A 25,883-nucleotide genomic window follows, 5' to 3' on the forward strand; every position below is an offset into this window, starting at 1 on the left:
TTCTTGAAATATGAAGTCATATTTGTGTCTTTTAAACTTCATTTCTTTGTACTGGTTTGGATAGTGTTGTAAACATTACTTATCTTTGAACCTTTTTTAGTGTTCCAAAATACTCTAGTCATAATGATCTTTTATTTATTTTATTTTTTATTTTTTTAAAGATTTTATTTATTTGAGAGAGCAGAGCCAGAGAGAGAGTGCAGGAGTAGGGGGGCAGGGCAGAGGGAGAGGGATAAGCAGACTCCCTGCTGAGCAGGACTCTGGGATCATGACCCCAGCTGAAGACAGATGCCCAACAGACTGAGCCACCCAGGCACCCCCATAATAATCTTTTAGTGCTCAAAAGTGTGGGCTTTGGAGTAAGACTGCCTGGGTTGAATACCAGCTCTAGTTAAAGTGACCTTGAGAGTAAGTTAATCTTTCTAAGCCTCAGTCTGCTTGTCTCTAAATTGTAAATTAAAATAATGGCTATCTCTTGGATGTATTTTTAGGAGAAAATCAGTAACATCTAGAAATAAATAGTAAGGTCTCAATAAAAGTTGTCTTTTACTAGTACCATTTTTTTAAATATTACAAAATCATTTTGGCTTTTCATAAGATAAAATAATTTTAGCAGTAAGTTTGTGTTTTAAAATTAGTTGGTGGTATGTTTTAATTGTGACCCACAATGCAAGTTTTAGATTTTTTTTCTAAGAAAATTACATACTCTAGGAAAAGTTGAATATTTAAGTATTTTTCCTTTTATTGTTACTAATTAGGTCCAACCAACTTCAGTTGATCTGGTTGAACAATTAAAGCCCAAAGTAGGAACTCTGTATTTGTCAAATCCTCTCCTAATAATGGCCATATTTTTCTTTCTTTCTCAACCAGATCGTATAAAACTTCAGATTCTGATTGAAATTATATTTCTATCAATGTAGCTAGCTTTAAGGGTTCCTTTAAAAGTCTGTTTTCATAATTATAGTCTGTGTCTTTATAATGACTCATTTCCCTGAAATGCATTTCATTCTCAAGTAATTCTGATGCATAAACCAAGAAGTTATCTGCACATTCAGCTCTTCTTTTTTTTAGGGAAAGGCCTCTTTAAACCCAGTGTGATAAACATCAGGTCATTTTTTTGTTACATGATCTCCTTAAATATTAAAACTTGTATGTGTTGTTGACCTGCCCTTACCAAAAGTAATGTAGTACATTAAGAATCCAATACTCTGTTATAAAGTAAGATGTCCTAAGAAAGGTAAACATTTTTTCAGGAATGTTCAAGCATTAATAGTTGAAAAGTGGGTAAAATTAAGGGATGTCAGTTAGCTTGGGCATGTGTTTAGTTATAAATACTTGCCTAAATCCGCATTAAGCTAAACTCTGAATCTTTTGGGATGAGCAGAAGAGGAGGTGATGGCAGTGAGGGTTAGTGGTCAGTGGGAAGTTACCCAAGCGAAGGATGAGAGGGTGTCCCCACCTGCCAGCATCACATGGACGAAGGTATAGGGGGGAGAGAACTGTGAAAATGAGAATGTTGAAGGGCTTTAAGCAGAAGAGTGACTGGGGTTTCCTTGGAAAGGTATTCTGACAACTCTGTGGTAAGCAGAGTGCCTCTATTAGATACAGTCTAGGTTTGGGGTGTAAGTAGTACAAAGAATCATGAATCATGGAAAATCAACTGCTACGCACCCTGTGGTTTTCCTGAAAATGCTCTTGCCTGGTTTTAGTTTAGAGAGTTAATTGAGTCCTTCCTGGGATCCCCTAGTTCTGCCTCTGGTGGTGGGTAAACTAACACTTGGTCATCATTTTCTCAGGGATTAGTTTTGCATAGAGGAGTTTGACATTGGCCTAACTTCCTCCCCAGGTTCCTGGTAAAATTGGTCCCTTTGTGAAGAAACTTGACTTCCTCTAACAGGGAAAATGGCCTGAGCTCTTTCCTTAGGAGGCTCTGGGTTACAAATTATATTTTCCTAAAGCCGTTGGATGCTACATTTATCTGTGCAGCAAGAATACATTAAGCACCCATTGTGTGTTCTTTGGTGGGTTGGCAGGATGTCAGCTGAATAAAAGTGCCCCTACTTGAAAGGAGCTCAAAGCAAATATTTAGGAGAAGACAGCCTCACTAGGCCCAGAGTGACTGGACTCTTCCCATAATAGAGATTACAAACTGGGTGTCCTGTCATTTTGCATTCCCAGATTGTGTTTAGATGAAGTTTCGTGAGTGTTTCCTATATGCTAGCTTGGGCCATAAGCACCAAAGAGTGGGAATGAGATTGATTCAGGTCCTGTTCAATAGAGAAGTCTGGAGAATGTGGAACATCATCTGACAAAAACTAGGTTCTAGATGCTGCATAAGAAGTGACACAAGACTAGCTTCATGGGTGTGTGACCTGTGCAGTTGCAGAGGGCCATGCACTTAGGAAGGCCCCCTGCTTGGTTAAATGGTATGCTGTCAGCATCTTGAAATTCTTAATTTTTGAACAAAGGGCTCTATATTTTCATTTTGTGCCAGGCCTTGCAGATTATGTAGTCTGTCCTAAATTTATGACCAACATTGAGGGAAACTATAGATGAAAAGACCCCAACAGTGGGACGAGGGGGTGGTGGCCCTCTAAAGTCACCAGGCACTTCATAGGGAAACCGTAGGCTTTAAATATTCACCACACTCAGATGGCAAGGCTAGTCTTCCAGTTGAACCAGTCAGGTAGAATCGTCCTGCTCCCCTTACCTCCACGCCCTTCCAACCCAGAGAGAACAGTGAAACCACTTAGAAAGAGGGGGAGAAGATTTGTGTAAAGGGAGAGATGTTTTCATGAATCCTCCTTTCCCAGGTGGTACATATTACCCTGCCACAGATCTTCACTGGGGAAAGGAAGCTGTCGTACACTCAAGTTGGATTTTCTAATCAAATTGAGACAGGTTTATGTCTTAAAATGACTATAGGACTTGTATTTAGAGAAAAGTAAGGGGGGGGGGGAAAGTAAGAGAAAAACCATAGGGGTGTCTCAGATTTTCATCCAGGGGTGGGGGATAAATTACTACATGGAATAAAAATTAAGAGAAAAGTGAAGGAAGGCAAAATGAACTCGCTTTTGAAATTGCATCTTGGAAGTGATACTTAGTGCATTGATCACTTTTTTGAATTTGAAGAATCTAGAAATATCAAGTGCTTTTTGACTCATAAATCATGTTGACTTTTAAGTTTAAAATGATCCTCTGAAATGATCCTAGCTTAAGTTTAATGGTGAAATTGGGCTTTTTGTAAACCGTATTTCTTAATCTAATTTGGTAATAGGAAAAGAAATGTTAGATTTATCACTTGCACTTGTGTTTATCTAGTTGTTGGCTTGCTCACAGTGGTCTAAAAATGGAAAAGTCTAGTTCAGTGCAGTTACTTTTAAAGTGAGGAAATTTATGTAATATTTCTTTAGAAAGCACATTTAACATTTTGGACAATTAGCTTGATTTATTGTAAAGTAATTTAGTTTTTCCACTGGCAGTGACATAGAATAATTTTTTTCTGGTGGCAATTCCACATGACCTGAGTTTGGAAAATATTGCTAGTTTCAGTATATTTCTACTATTTTCCATTTTATGCAGAGACTGTTGTAGGCTAATTATAGAAAATTGCATTTAGTGCCCTGTGGATGTGAAATTAACTTTGACGCTGATGGACTGACACTGAGAGTGGAATGAGGTTACATTCTTTCCTCGAACTCTGTGAACTCTATTTTCATGCCCTTCAACAATGAGATATTTGCATCTTCCTAAATCTTCTAGAGGTTTTTTTGTAGTTTAGTCAAACTTCACAAAATATGAATGTTGTGACTTTTTGACATAAAAATTTCATCAAGTATTTTCTTCTTTAGCAAATATCCTTATAAATTCTTACTCTACAAAACTTGTAGGAGATTTATATTTTGTGACTTAGCTTGATAAGTATTATGTGAAATAGAAGTTCTGTCAAGATAGAGATAATTTTATTTTTGAACTTTTGCTAGAAGTTATTTTAATTGTTGGTATTTCTGATTTTACTTTAAACTAGAAAAGACTGTACCTAAAACACAGACCCTTGAAGGAGTGAGCATCAAGGGAAAAAACTGTATTTGCGTCATTTGTAATTTAAAAGACATTCTTTAAGGAAGAAAATTTGAAAGTAGGCTGAATGGCATGCCAGGCTAGTGAGGGATTGGGGTCACATTCCCCTCGCTTCTCGCTCAGCGCCTGACATCATACGTAAGCCATTACTCAAAACAGTTGTGAATACCATTTGGAAAAGTAATCACGAAACCTTCTTATAAATATCTTTCTGTATATTTTTATTTCTTTCTCAATACATTCCTCTGATTTTGTCCTAGGCCCGCAGGAAGGAGGTATTTATCCAGGAACGGTATGGGAGATTTAATTTGAATGACCCATTCTTGGCACTGCAGAGAGACTATGAGGCAGGTGCCGGCGATAAAGAGAAGAAGCCAGTTTGTACCAACCCCCTCTCCATCCTTGAAGCAGTCATGGCCCACTGCAGAAAGATGCAAGAAAGGATGTCCACGCAGCTGGCTGCTGCTGAAAGCAGACAAAAGAAGGTATTGAGGCTGTCCAACGTTTTTCCTGTAACACAGTAGGATGGAGAAGCCATCTCCAGGCTTGTTGTTTGTTCTTTTTTTTTTTTTTTTTTTCCTTTGGTGACTTTAAATTTTTATTTATTTATTTATTTTGAATTTTATTTTATTATGTTAATCACCATACATTACATCATTAGTTTTTGATGTAGTGTTCCATGATTCATTGTTTGCGTATAACAGCCAGTGCTCCATTCAGTATGTGCCCTCTTTAATATCCATCACTGGGCTAACCCATCCCCCCACCTCCCTCCCCTCTAGAACCCTCAGTTTGTTTCTCAGAGTCCAGGGTATTATGCTAAGCGAAATAAGTCAGTCAGAGAACGACATGTATCATATGATCTCACTGACATGAAGAATTCTTAATCTCAGGAAACAAACTGAGGGTTGTTGTTTGTTCTTAAATCTCGTCATATTTTCAAGAAGGGTGGGGATAGAGACCTCAAAAGGCAAAATGCTGACAGATTCTGGTGGTCCTTTTCAAATATAATTCAAAAATAACACTAGGCTATAAAATGTAACAAAGAAATTATGTTTCCTATAAAGGTTACTTTGATGCTTTCTTTAAAATATGCTTTTTTTTTTTTGGACTTCCCTTTCCTAATGCCATAAGACATGCTTAACTGCTAGGTGGATGATCCAGTATTGCAACCAGGACGCTGATCAGATGGTAGCGTCCCCAACTTATTTATCCAGCTCCTGTCTCAAATATTTCTTTGCAACTAGACATCACTTCTTTAAATTATGTCTTTGGAAAATGAAATTAGCATGAGGAGAATAGAATGAAATTTGTGTGGTATATGCAGTCTCACAACGTGTCATCTTGAAGTCCTGGTTCATCTCAAACTTGCCTCTGGGGTCTGAGGGCTGCGTCTGCTGCAGGCCTCCAGGCTCCTGCTCACATGTGTTTCATTTAAACCAGCCTCCCCGCATCTTCTCACCTCCCCCACCAACAGACACACGTATTTATTACTGTACTTGAGTACATGCTTCCAAGAGTCCTAAGTGATAAAAACTGAGTTACTGCCATCAGCCATAAGGAAATAGAAGTTCAAATTTTGTCCTTCTGATAGACTGGCCAGACTACTGATTCCGTTTATGAGAAGAGAGTGAGGAAGTCAGAGAAGCTAATAATATCTAGTATGATTCGAATGAAAAGTAATCTGTTCTTCCAACCATTATTAAAGCATACATTTCAATGTTTCTTCTATTTGTCCTTTTCAGAGAACTTGTTATAGTTCACATGTAACACCTGGTTGATGATGAACCTGAATGCAGTGTACTGTAAATATTTATGATAGTGTCATTTAGTGTGTGTGTTTTTGTCCCTGTAATTATATCCTTGTATTGACATATGTGTGCCCACATTCTGGTATAGGTGTTGAATGAAAGCAAACCTCCTCTTCAGTATGTCACGTGGTAGAACACTAAAGCACCGGGTAAAATAGTGTAGAAGACGAGAAGGCCTTCCATGGATGCAAGGCAAAATCAAACAGTTTTACTCTGGACTTTGCAAACCCTTTACAGAGCCCTGCAGAGCAACCACTGAGGTCTCTGGAGATTTTCAGAAATCCCCAGGAACCGCATAAGCAAGAGCCAGTATATTTCAACTGATGTCACTGAAGCTCATTTGTATTTCTTGGATGAGACACGTTTCAATTATGTTCTTAACGTGTCAAATGAGCTATTTCATAATAAAATATTTCTGCTGGGTTTTATGTTGCGTTATCAAAAATCAAGAAAATATTTTGTTTTCATTGTAATTTGCATTTAATGTATAAAAATGCATGCTTTCCTAAATTTTACTTCAGTTTCGCATTTTATCTATCACTTCTCTTGTAGAAGAAAAAGGAAGGAACTCATTTCAAGTTGAATCAAAGATTTTATTATCTAGCTGATTTTTTTTTTTTTTAATCAACTTACATCCTGTTTGTTTCTGAATGACTGGGTCATTTCCAACCTGGCTGGGAGTGAAAGGAAATTGTTTCTGTCCTATGGGTCCTGAGAGGCTAATACGAAATGAGCCAGTGATCTGTCTCCCACGTATAACGGGGATACAGGAGTCCTTTATGGCCAAATTCATTGGCCTGTGTAGTCTCAGTGAAAAGTTGCTCTGATAGGCAGTGCAGCTCTTTGTCCATAAAGAATATTCTCTTCTGGTAGATTGTGCATGTGAGAAGTTAGATTTTGTACTCTTATCCTGAATCTTATAAAAAAAATATCATATCAGCTGATAAGAGCAGAAACACCAAAGTCATCTTTTTAGCAACAAAATTACCTGTCACCTTTAGTCCTGAAAGTAAATATTTTAACCAAACATGTTCATTTCTCTTGCATATAGAATCAATTGAAGCTCTAGAAATCTAAAATCAGAAAGACAAAAAATCCATTATTTTACATGAGTCCAGTTCTTTAAATTACTGCCAGAGCAGAAGTCAGGGAAAGCAAAGGTCCCATTATCTACAATTCAAGTATGTATTATCTGATACTGGACCTAGCTCTTTGGTAATTCCAAGACATTTGGCCTGAACACTGCTCTGGCTGCCCTTTCAAGGCGGGAGAAAAGGCTCCATGCTCATTCAAGCATTGATTCCTGCTGAGACTACTAATGGAGGGTTAACTGTTTGGTAATTTGTGTGCCAGGAAAATTTGGGCAGGAGTCAATTTGGCAGATGGACTAAGCCTGTAAAGCCACTTTGAATAAGCTAATGAGTAATCATCATGGGGAACTTTGCCTCCAGTAATCTACTTTCTGTTTAGAGCCAGTAACCTAGGATGGAATGATATTTGGGTTTTTTATTATTTATCATGCGCATCATATGTTAGTGGAATTTCTGTTCTAATTTATTTTCAGTCCTTTATTCATACTTATAAAGTATAATTTCTAGCCCTGAAATAGGAAAGACCTTTTAATTTGAACAGAGCCTTTAAAAGCCAGAAGCCAAAATAATAACTAGGAAATTCGGAGGGGAGCAAATTTTTTTTTTTTTAAACCAGTGAAAAAACTAACAGTCGTTCTGTGTATTAGCTATAGCTTCTTCTAGGTGACAGCTTAGTATAATGAGGTAAGTTGAAAGGCACTAGATGTGCTGGCAGGATTCTTAGTTGTGAGCTAGTGAGCCAGTATTCATGGAGTTAAGCAGGGAAGTGTTTTGGTTGGCTTACAGCATGGTAGAGCATGGCTGGGAAAGCTAGGGGACCAGGTCTCAATCAGCCAGCATCACTGACAAATGATCCCTGTCGATCCTAGTCTGCAGTGGGTAAGACTTCTGCTGATGAGAGGTGAGTACTGTAGCTTGCTGATGCCAGACAGCATGACTACCATCATGCTCTAGGTCTTGAGTGGTGCCTCCCCTGGCCCTGCTTTTTGCATCACTCATTTCCAAGGTGAAGCCTAAGAGCAGGTGCATTTGGTTGGCCAAGCTTAGGCCCCATACCCTCTCTCTGGCTATAAGGAAGATCAGGAAAGCAGATATTGGGCATATTTAGCTTCTACAGGGGAGAATCATAAGGTGGAGAATTCTCCTAACGTAAGAAGGAGTTTCAGGTGCTAGACAACCAAAGAAATGACAAATGGGTCAGAAAAGAACAATCAAATTATTTGTTTTAATTTATTTCATATGCCTTTTCCTTCCTGTGATAAATAATTGTACTTGGTTCTGCCATTTGTATTCAGCACTCTCTACTTCATTGTATAATATCATTATATCAATATATATCATTATATATGCTTTGTAACATAGAAATACAATTTTATTTTAAGTTGCTTTCTAGACTTTCAAGAATAACATGATAGAGAATCATCTAAAATAATATTTTTTAGAAAGAGTATTTAGGACATCTGGTACAAAAATGGTTGTTCTTTAGCTCATTCATGAATCTTTTTTTGTATAATTCATTTTGACTCCCCAGGAGCGTTGCAGAGTGATTATTAAGAGGGGAACTGGAAACTGCGGCTCTGAGCAGAGATTTAGAAGAGAGGGTAGTTCACTTGATCCATGTCTTGTCCTCCCTCTCTTGAAACTCTAGATGAAGAGGAAGGGTCAGATGAGAACTGCAGAGCATGATGCTAGCTATAGCCCCTATAAAGAAAAAAATATTTTAATGTATCTCATTGTTAGATATTTGTTGACCAGGATTGGGCAGATGGGTGGAGGTGACCAGGTGGAGAAGGGAACAGGATGCACTGAGTATTGAATGATTTGGGGGAGCAATGAGGAATATAGTTAAATGTCATAGAAGTATTTTATGGTTGTGACAGACAGGCACTCTGCTTTCTCATTTTACAATTGACCATAATTGCTTTTCTCTCTATTTTCCACTTTGAATTAGAACTAATTGCCTTTGCATTGCTGCTCTGCTCCCACCTACATAGTTTTCCCTTTCATTCTGTAAAAACAGTTGTTTGGTGCTTCTTCATTCATGGTTTCCAGTCTGGGTGCTATTCTTGGAGCAACCACCCACTTTCTCACTACCAATGAAGCTGTCTTAATTCTTCTAAGCTCTTCCACACAGTCCACTGCTTTTTGCAAAAGGGTTTGGTGATACTGCTCATGCAGAATTCCCCTTCAGGGAATTTGGCCACTACTTAAAAATGGTTGTGAGTATTTACAAACTGGACAATAATATAACAAAGTCAACCAGAACTCCATAATCTATGTATATAGGAGGCAATGATTCCTTTATAATTGTAGTAAAATGTGGTTGAGTTGGGGGCTGTCTCTACCCAACTCATTAGGTCTACAGCCCCTAGGTCCCTGCTCAAAACTGTCCCATATTGAGCCAGTGAGAGCCCTTTTAAGCTGACTCCTTTTGATATGTTTCCATCATTCTTCAAGTACTTCCTTATTTTCTTGCAGCAAGCTATTCCCAGCTCATCTCATCTTTTTCCTATCCCAACCTCTGGAATTAGCTATTACTCCCAGGACCACTGATTTCCCTTTTAATGGAAAGCAGTGTTTAGAAACAAATCTAGAGCTAGGAAATTATGTATATTTACCATAATCAAATATATTTTTATAAACACACATATATTTTATTTATATGTTTCTCTATTATCAAACCGTGAATTCATACTGATATTGACACCTCTGATTCTAAACCAAAGCCATAGAGTATGTTCTTGTCCTTTCTCTATTTAAAACTAACTTCTCCAATAGTGAGAAACCTGGCTCCCATTATACTTCAATTTATTTGCTCATTTACTCGAGCCTAGAACACGCAGAGTAGTTTCAGAATTGCTAATCCATAGCTCGATAGAAAGCAAATATACAAACCTGGAATTCACTATTGTTTACAGCTCTTTAAGGATACATTTACATGAAGTAAAAGTATTCATCTTAAGTATACAAATTGATGAGTTTAAAAAATGCATATACTTGTGGAATCTGTACCTCTTATAAGGTAGAAAATATTTCCATCACCAGAGAAAATTTCCTGGAATACTTTCCCCGTAAGTTCCTTCCCCAATCCAAGCAACCACTGAACAGTCTTCTGAGTATTTTCATCATGAATTGGTCTTATCTGTATACCAGAACTTCAGGTAAATGATGACTGTAGTTAAATATTAAGCCTTAAATGTAGGAACTGTAAGTCTCTCAATTTTTTTTTAATTTTTTAATACTTAAGTATAGTTGACATACAATGTTATATTAGTTTCAAGTGTTCAACATTGTGATTGGACAGTTCTGTTCATGATGCAGTGCTCACCATGGTAAGTGTAGCTACTCTCTGTCACCGTACAGTATTATTACAGTATTATTGACTGTGTTCCCTCTGCTGTACTTCTCATTTCTGTGACCTAGTTAACTGGAAGTTTGTACCTCTTAATCCCCTTCACCTATTTCACCCATACTCCCACCACCTCCACCTCAGGTAACCATCAATTTGTTCTTTGTATTTATGCATTTGTTTCTGTTTTTTGTTTCTTCATTTATTTTTTTAAAATCCCCACATGTAAGTGAAATCATATGGTACACATGGAAGGATCTAGAGGGTATTACGCTAAGTGAAATAAGTTAGGTGGTGAAAGATCAACTTTGTTTTTCTTTATCAAAATTGTTTTGCCTATTTTCATACAAATTTGAAATCAGTTTGTTGGTTTTTCCAAAAGTTTGCAGGGATTGAAATTTTATTGAATCTGTAGACTAATTTGTTGAGAATGGATATGAATGAGATTGAGTCTTCCAATTCATTATCATAGCATATTTGTGCATTTTTTAGTTTTTGATAATTTCTTTTAACAATGTTTTATCGTTTTCAGTGTAGTGGTCTTAAATGCCTTTTGCTGGGTCTACTAAGTATTTTATGTTTTTGATGCTATTGTTTTTCCAAATATTTATTGCTAATATACAGGTACTGAAATTATTTTTGTATGTTGACATTGTATCCTGTGATCTTGCTAAACTTGCTTATTAGTTTTAGCAGTTGTTTTGTATATTACATATGATTTTGTAGGTAAATATATCATCTGTGAATAGAACCCATCTTACTGCTTCCTTTCTAAGTTGCCTGCCTGTCTGCCTGCCTGCCTGCCTTGTTCTCCCTACACACACCCCCACCCCCGGTGCCCATCATTGCACTGACAAGAACCTCCAGAAGGTTCTAGTGACAGTAGCGGCAGAAGACTTCAGTGCTTTCTCCTTTTCTCAGGGAAGAAAGACTGTTTCACCATTACGTATGATGTTAGCTGTGCTTCTTTATAGATGCCCTTTTTGTCACTGAGGTTTTATTCCATGTTGAGAGGGGTTTTTTTGTTTTGTTTTGTTTTGTTTTTTTTATCATGAATGGGTTTTGCATTTTGTAGAATGGTTTATCTGCATCTGTTGGTGTGGTGATGGTTTTCCTCTTAAGTCTTTTAAGGTGATGAATTATACTTATTTTCAAATACTGAAACAACTTGCACCTTTTATTAATCTTTTTAATATATTGCTGGATTTAGTTTGCCTCTATTTTGCTAGGAGGTTTGCATCTGTATTCATGAGTGATCGTTTTTTCTGTAAATTAAGAAAAATACTTGACTAGTTTTGATTTGGAAGGTAATTCTGGGATCATAAAGTGAGTTGGAACATTTGCTTTTCTATTTTCTGAAAGGGTATATATAAGTTTGGCACTATTTCTTTCTTTAATGTTTAGTAGACATCACAGGTAAAGCCATATGAGCTAAAAATTTTCTTCGGGGACAAGTTTTTATTTGTAGATTCAATTTCCTTAAAATATATAAGGCCATTCCAATTTTCTTTTTCTTTTTTTTTTTTTTTTAAGATTTTATTTATGTATTTGACAGAGAGGGGGAGCACAAGAAGGGGGATTGGCAGAGGGAGAGGGAAAAGCAGGCTCCCCACAGAGCAGGGATGCCCCCACCCCCTTTCCTGATGGGGCAGGGCTCGATCCTGGGACCCTGGGATCGTGACCTGAGCCGAAGGCAGACACTTAACTGACTGAGCCATCCAGGCACCCCTATTCCAATTTTCAATGCCACTTTATATCCTGAAAGTTGTGTGTTTCAGAGGAATTTGATTTGTTGAATTTATTGACACTAAGTTATAAACCCTCTTTTATTCCTATTATTTATGATTTGTATTTTCTATATTACTCAGTCGGTTTTTTTCTAAATGTTTAACAGTCTTACTGATCTTTTAGATGAAAAATGTTTGGCTTTGTTAATTTCTCTAGTATTTGTCTCCTATTTCATTGATTTATTACCTTTGTTATTTCTTTCCTTTACAATTTGCCTAACTTTTTTGAGCTTCTTAAGGTGAGACTGATTTGAGACAACTCTTCTAATATATGCAATTAAAGATAGAAATTTCTCTCTATCCTCTGCTTTAGATGTTTTAAATTCTCTTCTTTCACTGCATCCCACAGATTTTCATATGTTGCGTTTTTATTTTCATTCAGCATGAAATGTATTCTAAATTCCTTTGTGATTTCTTCTTAGAAGTATGTTGTCTTATTTTTGAATTTTGGGTATTCTTAATATCTTACTGTGATTTATATATAATTTAATTCTGTTGTCAGAGAAGATATTCTGTAAGATTTTAGTCTTCTGAGTCTTCTGTAAATTGTTGGTGGTTTTTAATAGCTCAGCAAGTGCATCTAAAAGACTGTATCTTCTATAGTCTTGGGATATTCTGTTCCAAATAGAGATAATAATTCAGCCATCATTTATATTATAGTTTCTGTGTTTATAATGTCTCTTTTTTTCCTTTGGCTGCTTTCAAGATTATTTCTTATCCTTGTTTTTAGCAGTTTTAGTATGATGTACTTAGGTATGATTTTTTTTGTAATATATATATTTATTCTGCTTTAGGATTGCTGAGCTTCCTAGATTTGTTTTCTTTTTTACCAAATTTATGAATTTTTTGGCCATTTTTTAAAAATATATTTTTCTTCCCCATTCTCTCTCCATTTTGAACTCGTTATGTAGACTTTACACCACTTTATATTGTCCTACATGTCCCTGAGGTGCTATTAACTTTTTTCAATCATTTTTTTAATATTCCTTAAATTGGATACTTTCTTTTGTTCTTTTTTCAAATTCACTGTCCTTTCTCTTCTGCTCTCTCAAATCTGCTATTAAGCCTATTCAGTGAGGTTTTTTTTGTTTTTTGGTTTTCATTTTAGATTAATACTTTTTAGTTCTAGAGTTTCCATTTGGTTCTTTTTTTTCTAGTTTCCATTTCTATGTCAAGATCCTCCTTTGTTCAGCCATTGTGATGATATTTTCTTTGAAAATGGCTGCTTTAAGTCCTCAGTCTGCTAATTACAATATGGATCATCTTGGGTCCCATTTCTTGAGTCAAAATATTTCTCTTGACAGTGGATCACTTTAAAAAAAAAAATTACTTTGCATGTCTACTATTTTTTTATATATCATATATCATGAATAATATGATGCAGACATTGAGGATTCTGTTATCTTCTCAGGAGTGTATTTTGTTCTAGTAAGCATTTAACTTGGTTATATTCAGACTCCAAACTGTCTCCTCATAGCTGGCAATAGCTGAAATATTTGCTTGGTTCTCTCAGTCATTCAGCAACCACCTCTGTCATTCAAGGTGGTGTCTCCCCCGTGAATGTGTAATTCAAGCATCAACCAAGGGTTCTGGTGGAAGCCCTAGTTCCATTTTTGACTCCTTGAGCCAGTATAGGGAGTACTTTGGGCTTGAGCTCCTGTAGCCGGTGCTGCCAGGATGGGGAATTGCCCTCACTTGAAAAGCTGTACAAGGGCAAGTTGCATCCAGTTCTGTTGGCTCCTCTAAATGGAGGGTGTACTCCTCTTCTATCTTACCACTTACTATTCTCCAAAGCCTTCAAATAGTTATTTTTTTAAGAATTTTTTTCAAAAAAAAAAAAGTATTTTTTCTAAGAGTTGTAATTTTTATCTGCAGAAGAGATAGTCTAATAAAAGTTATTTCACCATTATTGGCAGTGAAACTTTCTCTGATGTACTTTGTTTTAGGGTGGAATGTTCTGTATGTATGTATGAAGTCCATCTGGTCCAATGTGTCATTCAAAGCTCGTGCTTCTTTGTTGATCTTCTGCTTAGATGATCTGTCTGTTGCTGAGAGTGGACTGTTGAGGTCTCCTACTATTAAAGTATTATTATCAATATGATTCTTTATTTTGGTTAACAGTTGGCTTATGTAGTTGGCTGCTCCCATGTTGGAGGCATAGATATTTACAATTGTTAGATCTTCTCGTTGGATAGACCCTTTAAGTATGATATAGTGTCTCTCTGCATCTCTTACTACAGTCTTTAGCTTAAAATCTAATTTGTCTGATATGAGAATTGCTGCCCCAGCTTTCTTTTCAGGTCAGTTGGCATGAAAAATGGTTCTCCATCCCCTCACTTTCAGTCTGGATTTATCTTTAGGTTCAGAATGAGTCTCTTGCAGACAGCATATGGATGGGTCCTGTCTTTTTATCCAGTCTGCAACCCTGTGCCATTTCATGGGAGCATTTAGGCCATTCATGTTGTGACTATGAAAGATATGATTTTAGTGCCATCATGTTGCCTGTGAAGTCCCTGTTTCTATAGATTGTCTCTGTAAATTTCTGGTCTATATTACTCTTGGGGTCTTTCTTCTTTTATAGAATCCCCCTTAATATTTCTTGCAGGGCCGGCTTGGTGGTCACATATTCTTTCAGTTTCTCCCAGTCCTGGAAACTCCTTGTCTCCATCCATTCTGAATGACAGCCTGGCTGGATAAAGTATCCTTGGCTGCATGTTCTTCTCATTTAGTACCCTGAATATGTCTTGCCAGGCCTTTCTGGCTTGCCAGGTCTCTGTGGACAGATCTGACGTTATTCTGATGTTCCTCCAGCTGTACGTAAGAAGTCTCTTCCCCCTAGCTGCTTTCAGGTTTGCTTCCTTGGTTCTAAGATTTGCAAGTTTTACTATTATATGTCGGGGTATTGGTCTGTTCTCATTGATCTTGGGAGGGGTCTTCTCTGCCTCTTGGACACAAATGCTTGTTTCCCTCCACAGATTAGGATAGTTCTCAGCTACAATTTGCTCAAATATATCTTCTAGTCCTCTCTCTCTCTCTACCCCCTCAGGGATCCCAATAATTCTGACATTGGAATGTTTCATGGCATCATTAATCTCTCTCAGTGTGATCTCTTGGGCTTTTAGGTGTTTATCCCAGGCCTCCTCGGCTTCCTTCTTTTCTATCATCTAATCTTCTAGCTCACTAATTAGTTCTTCTGCCTCATTTTACCCTGGCTGTCAGGGTATCCAGTTTAGACTGCATCTCAGTCATAGCATTTTTAAGTTCGGCCTGATTAGTTCTTATATCTGCCCTTAGAGATTCTATATTGTCGCTAATATTTTTCTCAAGCCTAGATATCGACTTTATAATTGCTACTCTGAAGTCTATCTCTGACATCTTGCTTATATCCTTATCCATTAGGTCTGTGGCAGAGGCCATAGTCTCTGATTCTTTTCTTTGTTGGGGGTCTCTGATATACTTTATAATTGTATTATAACTGCTATCTAACTTATTAAAAATCCATTTATATATTAAATATGGTCAATTCTGTAGATCATAGTTTGCTTATAAATGTATTTTCAGAGGAAAAACACTGCAAAAGTGACATACTTTTAAATAGCACAAATAGGTATTATATTATGAATTGAAAACAATATATTTTTAATGCCAGGCACAATGATACATGCTTTATATGCATTGCCTCATTTAATCTTATAAAGTAATAAGAATTATTGCTCTATTGTGCAGATAAGGGAACCAAATAGAACTGAACTATAGAGAGAATTTACCAAGGTCACACAGCTAAGAAGTTTGGGATCAGACCTTGGTACTACATCTCTTACTCTTGCAAGCACAAAGATTTTGTCTCTGGGCCAGAATGGCCATGGGATTTTTTTGAATATAAAAAAATATTTTTAAGTATGAAATATAAACTGATTGCAAAGAGCTGGTACAGAGGGGGATCTTTATTATTTATAAAGAGCAGTGTGATAACTGATGGAGCAAGTCTCAGGTGAAAGGAGAGTGTGAAGTTAATTGTTGAAGAACGTCTGACCTTGAACATATGGAAATCTTTCTCCCTTAGAGTGAAGGGAGGGAAGTAGAGATTGGTGTGGTTATTTAAAAAAATATGCTTAAGGGAGGAGACAGGATGTAGAGGGAGTCAATTTTCTTCATAAAAGAGTCTATTAGGGTAGACTGAGAGTTAGTTGAGTGGCCATTGGGTGATGTTTTGGGGGGAGAGTGGCAGAAGTTTAAATATTCCCTGAAGTGTAAATGGTAGAGGAGGCTAAACAAAGGCAGAGTGATTAATGACTGGTGCTCAGAACTTAATGGAGTCTGGAGCCTTGTGTTTGCAGGTGCATTGGTTATGTGGCTTACTTTGTGCTCCACTATCTGTGGTAAGATTTAAAAAGACATGTGTTCGTCTGAGATAGGACTTACAAGGTCAGAGTGATGGAAGAAGAAAGATGCAAAAGAATTATGGGTGCTTTTATAGTAGTATAGTTTTCTGTATAAATATGTGAGATTTGTTGAGTTGATCTCCTGTTAGAAGTCTTTCTTCGATTTGATTCTCAAGTGTGAGATGTAAGTTATCATTTTAAAAATAAAGTGTGATGACCCCTAGTGAAGAAATAGTGTGGGCAAGATGTATGATGTGGTGAGAAAAGCTTGAGACAAGTGGAACCCAGAGTTCCAGGTATGCTGACACTGATTCACTAGATGACATCAGAGAGATCACTCATTTGGCGTCTAGTTAGTTGTGTAAAATGAAGATAGCCCTTAAAGTTCTCCAGAACATCTTTTTTTTTTTTTTTTTCCGGCTTCCAAGGTAAATTATGGAACTCATATTTTTAAAATAAGCTGAAAATTGACCCAGTTTCGCTTTTTCCAACATTGCTATAAGAATTTGGGGCAGCGGTGAATACAATATTTAAAATTTTCTTAATAGTCCTAACTTCGTGTATGCCTTCTACAGAAACTTATTATTTGATGCATTTAGAAGAGTTAAATGTGTTTTGACTATTTAGAAGTCAAATTTTCTGTGAGGCATCAGATTAATAAAATATGCATATAAATATAGTATATGACAGCACTATTGTTCCCCACATCTTACCTAATCTATTTATGAAGTCACCCCTAAAATTGCATATAGTAGAATAGTATGTGTATAAACAGTTGTCACTAATTATTCTTGGGGAATTATCCGTATTCCTGATCACTTATTTATAGGACCCATGCAATACCATTCAACTTTTTCAAGGCAGGAAGCATCCTAGAGTAAATGAATAATATCTCTGACTCTAATGAGCCATTCTCTCCTTTTGGTTCCGTGACTGTGAAAGTAATGGATTTTCTCAGCGGGGTGAGGAACAGGAGCACATTCTCACAACTGATGGATCATGTGAGCATCTCCTTCCTCTCTGATGACTAAAAACTGACTTAAATAATTACTGGATCTCATGAGAGTATATTTATATTTAACATTTGGGGTGGTGGTCAGTGGGGGGAGTCCTCTCTGTGTCTTCATCAGGTAGATCTACTTTAACCTTTATGAATCATAAGGCCCTTGTATGGACTACGAGAGGAATGCTTCTCTAGTTGGGAAGGTGGGGCATGTGGACCTAGCTGACTGCTGCAGCCCAGCTTGGGGATCTGTCCTTCATGAGCACCTCATGGCAGGCAGTAGGTGCTCCTCTGGAAAGAAGTGGGAAACCTGTATAAACATGGGAAAGTCGTGCATTTTGGAGGCTGTAAGACCTGTGTACCCAGAAAGGCCCTCAGTGTGCAGAAGTTGGTTGTTTCTGTGAACTATGTTAATTTCATTCATCCAGTCAACAATTAAACACCACTGTGTTCTTGGGAACAGCAGCAAAGAAGGTCTAGTCCCTGCCCTCGGGGAGTTACATTCCGGTGGGGGCAGGTAGGTGCTAAGCAAAGGGTGACGAGTACAGGGGTGGGGAGGGACCACTGTTTTCGGCAGGGCAGTGAGAAGGAGGCCTCGCGGTGAAGGGGCCAGTTGAGCAGAGGCCTGGAGGAACTGAAGAAGTCAGACTTCTGTGCTTTGGGTGCTTTTGTGCATATTCGAAAACCCCACCTGGAGATACAGAGGTTTTTTAAAAAGCTCCTCTACACTGATCAACTAGAAAAATGTTTCTTTGGGAAGCATGAACCCTAACAGCCTGTGGCTTGGTGAGCAGACAGATGCCCCTCTTTATGGGCAGATGAAGCCCCATGCCTGGGCAGACACTGGGTGAGTGGACAGGGCTAGATTGGGGCTCCCACTCACCACTCCAGCTGGTCATCCTTGTGTGGTGCACGAACTGCTTAGCCCAGGAGCCCTGCATGAAGGTGTGTGGTGGAATTGTGGGCAGAGAGAACAGGAAAGCCAAAGACCCTGAGGAAGGACAATGTGCAGGAACCAGGGAGGCCAATGTAGTGGGAGCTCAGTGAGAAGTAGGATTGGAGGAGATGAGCTTGGACTTTGGGTTCGCTGATACTGATCATAGTTCTAGTAAAATATTTCTTTAGTTCTTATAGTTTTCAAAGAACGTTCAGATATGATTTTGTATGATTTCTACAACAACCCATCATAAGAAGCTTGAAGTTAAAAGTTAAGCAACACAATTAGCAAATGTAGAAACTTAGAATTTAACTGAAGTCCTCTGTTTTCACTTTTCTTTATACTGTACCTCAAAGATTCGTTAATAAGCTTAAGGCACTAAACCTTTAAAAAAAAAAAAAAAAGAACATCAGTTTTCTTACAGAGTTCTATTTTTACAAAACAGAACTTTCTGAACTCTGTGTTGTGATCTGAAGTATCAGGTTACTGTTCTTTTTCTATAGTTTAATAGATTTTTAAAAATTCTCTATTGCTGTGACTTAGATGGTTTTCATTAAACCATTTACATCTATTTTCTCATTTAATGAGTATCTAAAATATTATCTTTCATATCACAACACATTTTAGAAACGTGGCCCTTCAGCTAACCCAAATCACATAGCTGTTACACAACTAATAAAAATCTCGCAAGAAGCACTTCTTTGGCTGAAAGGTTCTCCGCATGTTACTCAGGGCTGTCCTGTGAATTTCTTTCAGCTGGAGACGGAGAAGCTTCAGCTGCAAGCCCTTGAGCAGGAGCACAAGCAGCTGGAGGCCCGCCTGGAGGAAGAGCGTGGCAAGAACAAGCACGTGGTCCTGATGCTGGTCAAGGAGTGCAAACAGCTCTCGGGCAAAGTCCTAGAGGAGGCCCAGAAGCTAGAAGACGTGATGGCCAAACTGGAGGAGGAAAAGAAAAAGACGAGTGCATTAGAAGAGGAGCTCTCCACTGAGAAACAAAGGAGCACAGAAATGGAAGCTCAGATGGAGAAACAACTCTCTGAGTTTGACACCGAACGGGAACAGCTCCGTGCTAAACTGCACCGAGAAGAAGCGCACACCACTGACCTCAAAGAGGAGATAGATAAGATGAAGAAAATGATTGAGCAACTGAAAAGGGGAAATGACAGCAAACCAAGCCTCTCTCTCCCCCGAAAGACGAAAGATAGGCGTTTGGTCTCCATATCTGTGGGAACAGAAGGACCTGTGACAAGGTCTGTTGCTTGCCAGACAGACCTACCGATAGAAAGCACTGACCACGTGAAGAAGTTGCCTTTGACCGTGCCTGTGAAGCCCCCCGCAGGGAGCCCCCTAGTTTCTGCAAACACAAAAGGAAATGTGTGCACCAGTGCCGCACTGGGCAGACCAGGTACCGACAGGCAGGCTTCCCACGGTGACTTGACTGGCTCCTCTCTGCCTACTGTCCCACCTCCAAGTGCAAACAGAGTTGAGGAGAACGGACCGAGCGCTGGCTCGCCAAGTAGCACCACCCCACTTCCCAACAGCACTGCCCCTCCCACCATGCAAACGCCAGGCATAGCTCCCCAGAGCTACTCACAAGCACCACCTACGCACAGTTTACACTCACCGTGTGCCAATGCAGCTTTGCATCCAGGTCTAAACCCACGAATCCAAGCAGCTAGATTTCGATTTCAGGGCAATGCTAATGACCCAGACCAAAATGGAAATACTACCCAAAGTCCTCCATCCAGAGATGTCTCTCCGACAAGTCGTGACAACCTAGTGGCCAAACAACTAGCTCGGAATACTGTGACCCAAGCACTGTCAAGATTTACAAGCCCTCAAGCAGGAGCACCCTCAAGGCCTGGGGTACCCCCTACGGGGGACGTTGGCACCTGCCCTCCCGTCAGTCGGACCAGTTTAAAGACTCCTGGTGTAGCACGAGTTGACAGAGGAAACCCTCCTCCTATCCCTCCAAAAAAGCCAGGGCTCTCCCAAACTCCTTCTCCACCACACCCCCAACTCAAGGTTATTATGGATAGCAGCAGGGCCTCCAACGCAGGGGCCAAAGGTGATAACAAAACTATGGCTTCGCCTCCTTCCACTTTGCCACAAGGGAACAGGGTAATAAATGAGGAGAATCTCCCTAAATCATCTTCCCCTCAGCTGCCACCAAAACCATCCATAGATTTAACTGTGGCACCGGCAGGCTGTGCCGTTTCAGCCCTGGCCACGTCTCAGGTGGGTGCCTGGCCTGCTGAAACCCCTGGACTGAACCAACCTGCATGTTCAGAAAGTTCCCTTGTCATTCCCACCACCATTGCCTTTTGCTCTTCCATAAACCCTGTTAGTGCCTCATCCTGTAGAACAGGTGCCTCAGACAGCCTCCTGGTAACAGCATCAGGTAAAGGGATTGAAATATTATACCCTTTTTTAAGAATGTGGCCTGTCTCCTCACTTGCCTTAATTTCCTTCACATTGCGTTGAAACTTTTTTTAAATTTAATACGTTTTTGTTTTTGTTTTCTTTTCCTATTTCTTTCCTCTCTCTCTCTCTCTCTCTCTCTTTTCTTTTTTTTTTTTGTATTTTTCTTTAAAGGCTCCAGGGTATGGTGATTCATCTTGCTATATGAATTGTGGTATCTTGATGCTAAGTGCTTTCTTCTTTTAAAATAACCTGAAAGTAGTGGTTTGGAGCTCATGGAGACCATTAATTTAGAGACACTAAAGCATTTCCATGGGAAGAAAGATTGTTCCTTCTTTTTAAATATTTATCTCAAAAGGTTTCATATATTAGGGGGTCGTCAACAGACAATCTGTGTTCAATTCTATCCCTTTGGAGATAATGTTAAAGAGTCGTTCAAGTGGTTATTAACACTATAGTCTACCTCGGATTATCAAATTGATTAGATTTGCTCTGTAATTGATATGTTCTAGGTTTTAATAGTGGTTTGGTATTCTTTTTAACCTCAAAAATAGAGTACATACATTTTAATTCTCTGTTCTAAGTTTAGTTTATTTCAAAAGCTGTTTATTCTGTTCCGAGCTGTTGTCTTCCAATACTTGAGCACTGATGGATAGCATCACATGTAGGCTATAGTGGAGAAGGTTTTCATTGCAGATGTGGTTTATGAAGTAGGGGACTCTTAAACAAAGGAGTTAATAAAGAACTGGATTTTTCCCTTTTGTTTTACAGTGCTAGAGAAAGCATTGCTTTTTATTGACATGATTGGATTAGTTCTTCACTGAGTAAATGTGGCTCTAAAATAATGTTAGTGTCAAAGTTCTGTTGAAACTTGACAGAGGTCTCTCTTACCATGGGATCTTAATGGCTACCAGAGACCATTGGTTCTAACGGGAGGGAACTTTAAGAATTAAGTGAAGTTTTGAGTAGTGTTATATTTAAAACTCAGGGTGTGGGGAGTGAGAATGAGGAAAATAGCACCGTTCTTGCTAATTGTCAGGTAACGAGAGCAATATGCCAGGACTTACTTATCTAATTATAAGCTGTCTCCTGGAAATTATGCTCATTGAGAGGCTGCTATTTGTATTTTGGTGCATAATTGGGAATTGGAAACAGCATGGACTTTGATGTCAGTCAGATCTGTGCTGGAATCTAGGCTCTGCAATTTATGGCTGTGTGTTTGGTGATTTTTCTTGGACTGAGCAAGTTTTCCTATTCTTAATACGGAGCTTATGCTACTCATGGGGTAGGGTGGCTATTAGGATTAACTATCCTAACGTTCAAAGAGCTTGGTATTGCACTTAGAGCAGCATGAGTGATGAGTAAATAGAGGTGATATTCTTGCTTCATTGATATTGTTGCTTGTAAAACATTTGCTTTAGGATTGACCTCGCTGTTATTACTTTGTGATGTCTTTACAGGCATTCAGCAGTCCATATTTTTTATTCAAAATGATATTACTGAGCTGGACAGCCTTTCTCATGGCCTAAAATGATGGTAGCTGTTTTCCAGAGCTAAATCCATGCTCAAAGGAGGAACTTTTGCTACCATTCAGGAGAATCAGAAAGCGTACTATAAGGTCTTAAGGCAGTCTCAAGCACGGGTTCCAAAACTGTTGGGAGCCATGGCGATGCTGTTGACATAAATGTGCAAGCTATAAAATGGGAAAACACTTCCTGGGATATATAAATTTTGTCAGTTTTTAAAAACTACAAAGCCATCCTTGCTTTGGACTTTGATGCTTTGCCAATTATTGCCTCAGTCGTTGCTGTGCTCCAAGGTTCAGCTTCAGTGTCTTGGTTTCAGTGGAAAAGTTTTAAAATCAGCATCCATAACCGAGAAACATTTTGTCAGCAGGATCTTAAACTTGAAAGACAAGAGATTTCCTAGTCTATTATATATTTGCCAGATTGACCTAGCTAGGATAGAGTGGAATTTTGGATAAAGGAGCTATAATCCTTCTGAAAAATGCCCTTTGCTTGTATCTAGAGAGCAAAAGAGGATAAACAGTGGGACCAAAGAAGTAGCAGCCACTGAAGACAGGTGAAAGTCGTTCCTCATTTTCTCTTCTCTGATTTTGCAGTTTGGCCAAAATCATCTTGGAAGTCCCAGATTACCCTTGGTGGGATGATAAGTTTCTAAGTCACTTGGTTATAGGGAGGAGTAGTCATTCAGCAAGCTTTTCCTGAGCATCTAGTCTGGGGAATAAAAAAGTTATTACAGTTATGTAGGAGGGGTGATTAAATCAACCATGGTTGTAGGCCAGCCTAACTTTTCCAAATGAGATGCAGGATTTCAACTGCTTTTCATTTGGATTGCCCCTATGTTTGCCACCATGCCCATTGCAGCCAGGAAGCACCGGAGCTCCCTCCATCTTGCTTCTTAACCTGTCTGTGCCTGGGTGAACTTGTGCCTCTCCCGATCATAAGCTCATTGAAGGTTATTAATCTGCTAAATAGCCACTAATGCAGTTGTGGTTGATAAGCGCAGGGCATGAGGACAGAGCACATCTGCCAAATCCTTGGTAGATAGATGTCTGTTCCAAATTCAGTGAGGAAAAGAGCTCTGGACTGAGTCTAAGAAGACAGGGTTAGTCCACTTCTGCCTCTTTCTAGTGTCACCCTAAAGAGCCTGTTTGCTCTGAGCCATTAGCTTTTTCATCTAAAAATGAAATCATTGAACCAAAAAAAAAAAAAAAAAAAATCATAGTTTCAGTCCAGAAAGATTTATTAAACTTGTCTTTTGAATTTTTCAAACAGCAGTACACTACCTCTCCCTTCTTGGAGAACCACTAGATCCCATATCTTTAAAACTCTAAAATTCTGAGTTTCTATATCAATTTATATCTGTGACAAACAATTATGATTAAGCTAAAGCACTCCTGAGGAGAATTGCATTGACAGAAGATACCATTTTAATGAATTATGTTGTAAATCACTCTATTAGCAGTTTTTATGGCCAAATGTTAAATTTTTAAGTAGCATTTTAAAATCTAAATGAATTAAAATTTCTTGTTCTTCCTGAACTTGTCCAATGAACACATTTTAACTGTTAATGAACAGAAGCCTAAACCAGAAATCACCTCAGGCAGCTGAGTTTTCATACCCTTGGAAATTTGTTTCTGGTTTGGTTTTGGTTTGGGGTTTTTTTTGGGGGGGGGGGTGCTTTGGTACATTTTATTTAATTTGGTTCAGACATTTTTCCTTAAACATAGATCTTTTAAAAGTGATCCTCCATGTATGATTGGCTTGAAGTCTAAAAATGAGATTGACCTGAGCTATGACATTAACCTTCTCCACACTCTGAAGCTGATGCCAGAAGCTGTTCTCAACCTCTCTTCCCTCTCGCACTGCACGTTCTCTCTGTTCCCTTCGTCACCCACCGCATGTTCTGCAAGATGCTCACCTTTACTAATGTTTGCATATGACACTGCGAAGCTGAATGACCTTTTTCTAACCTCATTAAAGTAGCTGTATGACGAAGGTCTGTTCTGTCATTACTGTTTTTATCATTGTTGGGAATTTCAAATGAACAATAAAGTCTCATGGTAAAGTTTTATTTTTCCCATATTGATAAAAGGATTCATTAAAATAACTTAAGCAATTGGAAATGAGTGTGGGGATAAAAAAATTTATTTAAGCTTTAAGAATACTTGGTATTTATAAAGCATTGTTCTCTTGTAAAAGATTTTAAAAATATATTTCACACCTCTCAGAAAATACAAAAAAATTTCATGTATATTCCTCTGTTGTTTTGTATGACAGAAAACTGACTCTTCAGTGGTCTAAAGATTGAGAAAATTTTTGAATAAATATTTTCTCTTTCAGATAGCTTAGCATTAAAAATAGAGTTTCCCAGGATACTATATCCCAAGATTCCACAGAAGGCAGTTAAAAATATATCTGTATTTAAATTGTCCCCCAAAGCCTAGAATTGCATTGGAAAAAAAAAATGAAAATAAAATCCAAAAGAAGAGCAAACCATTTGATATTTAAGTGTTGATATTCTTGACAGGATATCAATAACCAAGACAGCTTGGATGAGCTAGAGGAGGTGGGGTTAGCAGGAAGGACAGTGAGAGGAGAGGGAGGGAGGGGGAAGGGTGGGGAGAGAGCGCACCGGGAGCTCAAGGAGAGAAGCTCACTGCCTTGTGAGCCACACTCCCTTCTATTCCACAGAGGACCACCTTGCAATGCCTTCATGTTACCTTTGTGTTTGCTTTGCAGTCAAGGTATCATACCTTGGTGTTTATAATTTCTCTGTTTATCATCCATTTCTAATAAGTACTGATTTAATTTTTGTGGGCTTGTTTTTTTTGTTTGTTTTTAAGAAAATACAAAAGGTAAAATGTACCAGAGAGGAGCCTTCTTGTAAGTATGAAGTAAAAATACTACTTTTGTAAGAAGAGCTAATGAATATCAATGGGAAAATATCATAAAGTTTAGATAAATATTTAATTTTATGAGCATTTGAATTTTGTATGTCATTGCAGTCTAACAGGGTAAAAACGATAAATTGTTCATGGACCCAAATAACTAATTATGAAGGCGTAATATCCAGCTTTTAATAAACAGTCTTGTTTTATTTGTATAAACTTCTTTTCACAAAGTACTTTTAAAATACCAAGAAATCCTTTGATTTTAATATTTATTAAAATAATTCAAGTCTCAATTATACAAATTTATTGCTTATTAATGTAATACCCATATACGTAGAATATTATCCTTATACCAAGGTGGAGGAGACATAAAAGATCCATCAATTGTGTCCGACTACAGAGAATGTTACTGGGTTTATGTAGAAAGCGTACCATGAAAAGTGAATATGTGCACATAGGCCCCTCTATATACACCAGACATTACTTTGAGGTATTTGGGGCTTCAAAAGGAAGAAAGTACAATGACTTATTCTGAAAGTTAATTGTATCTAAAACACATAAAATACCTATATATCACATTAAATAAACATTTTTACTTTACTGTT

General features: G+C 38.1%; 1 protein-coding gene across 4 annotated transcripts in view; it reads left to right on the forward strand.

Moving 5' to 3' along the window:
* The window catches only part of CTTNBP2 (cortactin binding protein 2), a 150,932-nt gene that overhangs the window by 56,130 nt on the left and 68,919 nt on the right, over nucleotides 1-25,883 (forward strand). For 2 of the 4 annotated variants that reach the window (XM_032401711.1, XM_032401709.1), the window contains exons 3-4: nucleotides 4,341-4,565; nucleotides 19,197-20,841. In XM_032401711.1, coding sequence (XP_032257602.1) covers nucleotides 4,341-4,565; nucleotides 19,197-20,841 — 1,870 coding nt within the window. Of the gene's footprint in view, nucleotides 1-4,340; nucleotides 4,566-19,196; nucleotides 20,842-25,230; nucleotides 25,271-25,883 lie in introns of those variants that run through there. The other 2 variants (XM_032401710.1, XM_032401712.1) reach the window with 2 other exon arrangements.

The sequence above is a fragment of the Phoca vitulina genome, unplaced genomic scaffold (genome assembly GCF_004348235.1).
Source record: "Phoca vitulina isolate PV1807 unplaced genomic scaffold, GSC_HSeal_1.0 scaffold4, whole genome shotgun sequence".
Lineage (NCBI taxonomy): Eukaryota > Metazoa > Chordata > Mammalia > Carnivora > Phocidae > Phoca > Phoca vitulina.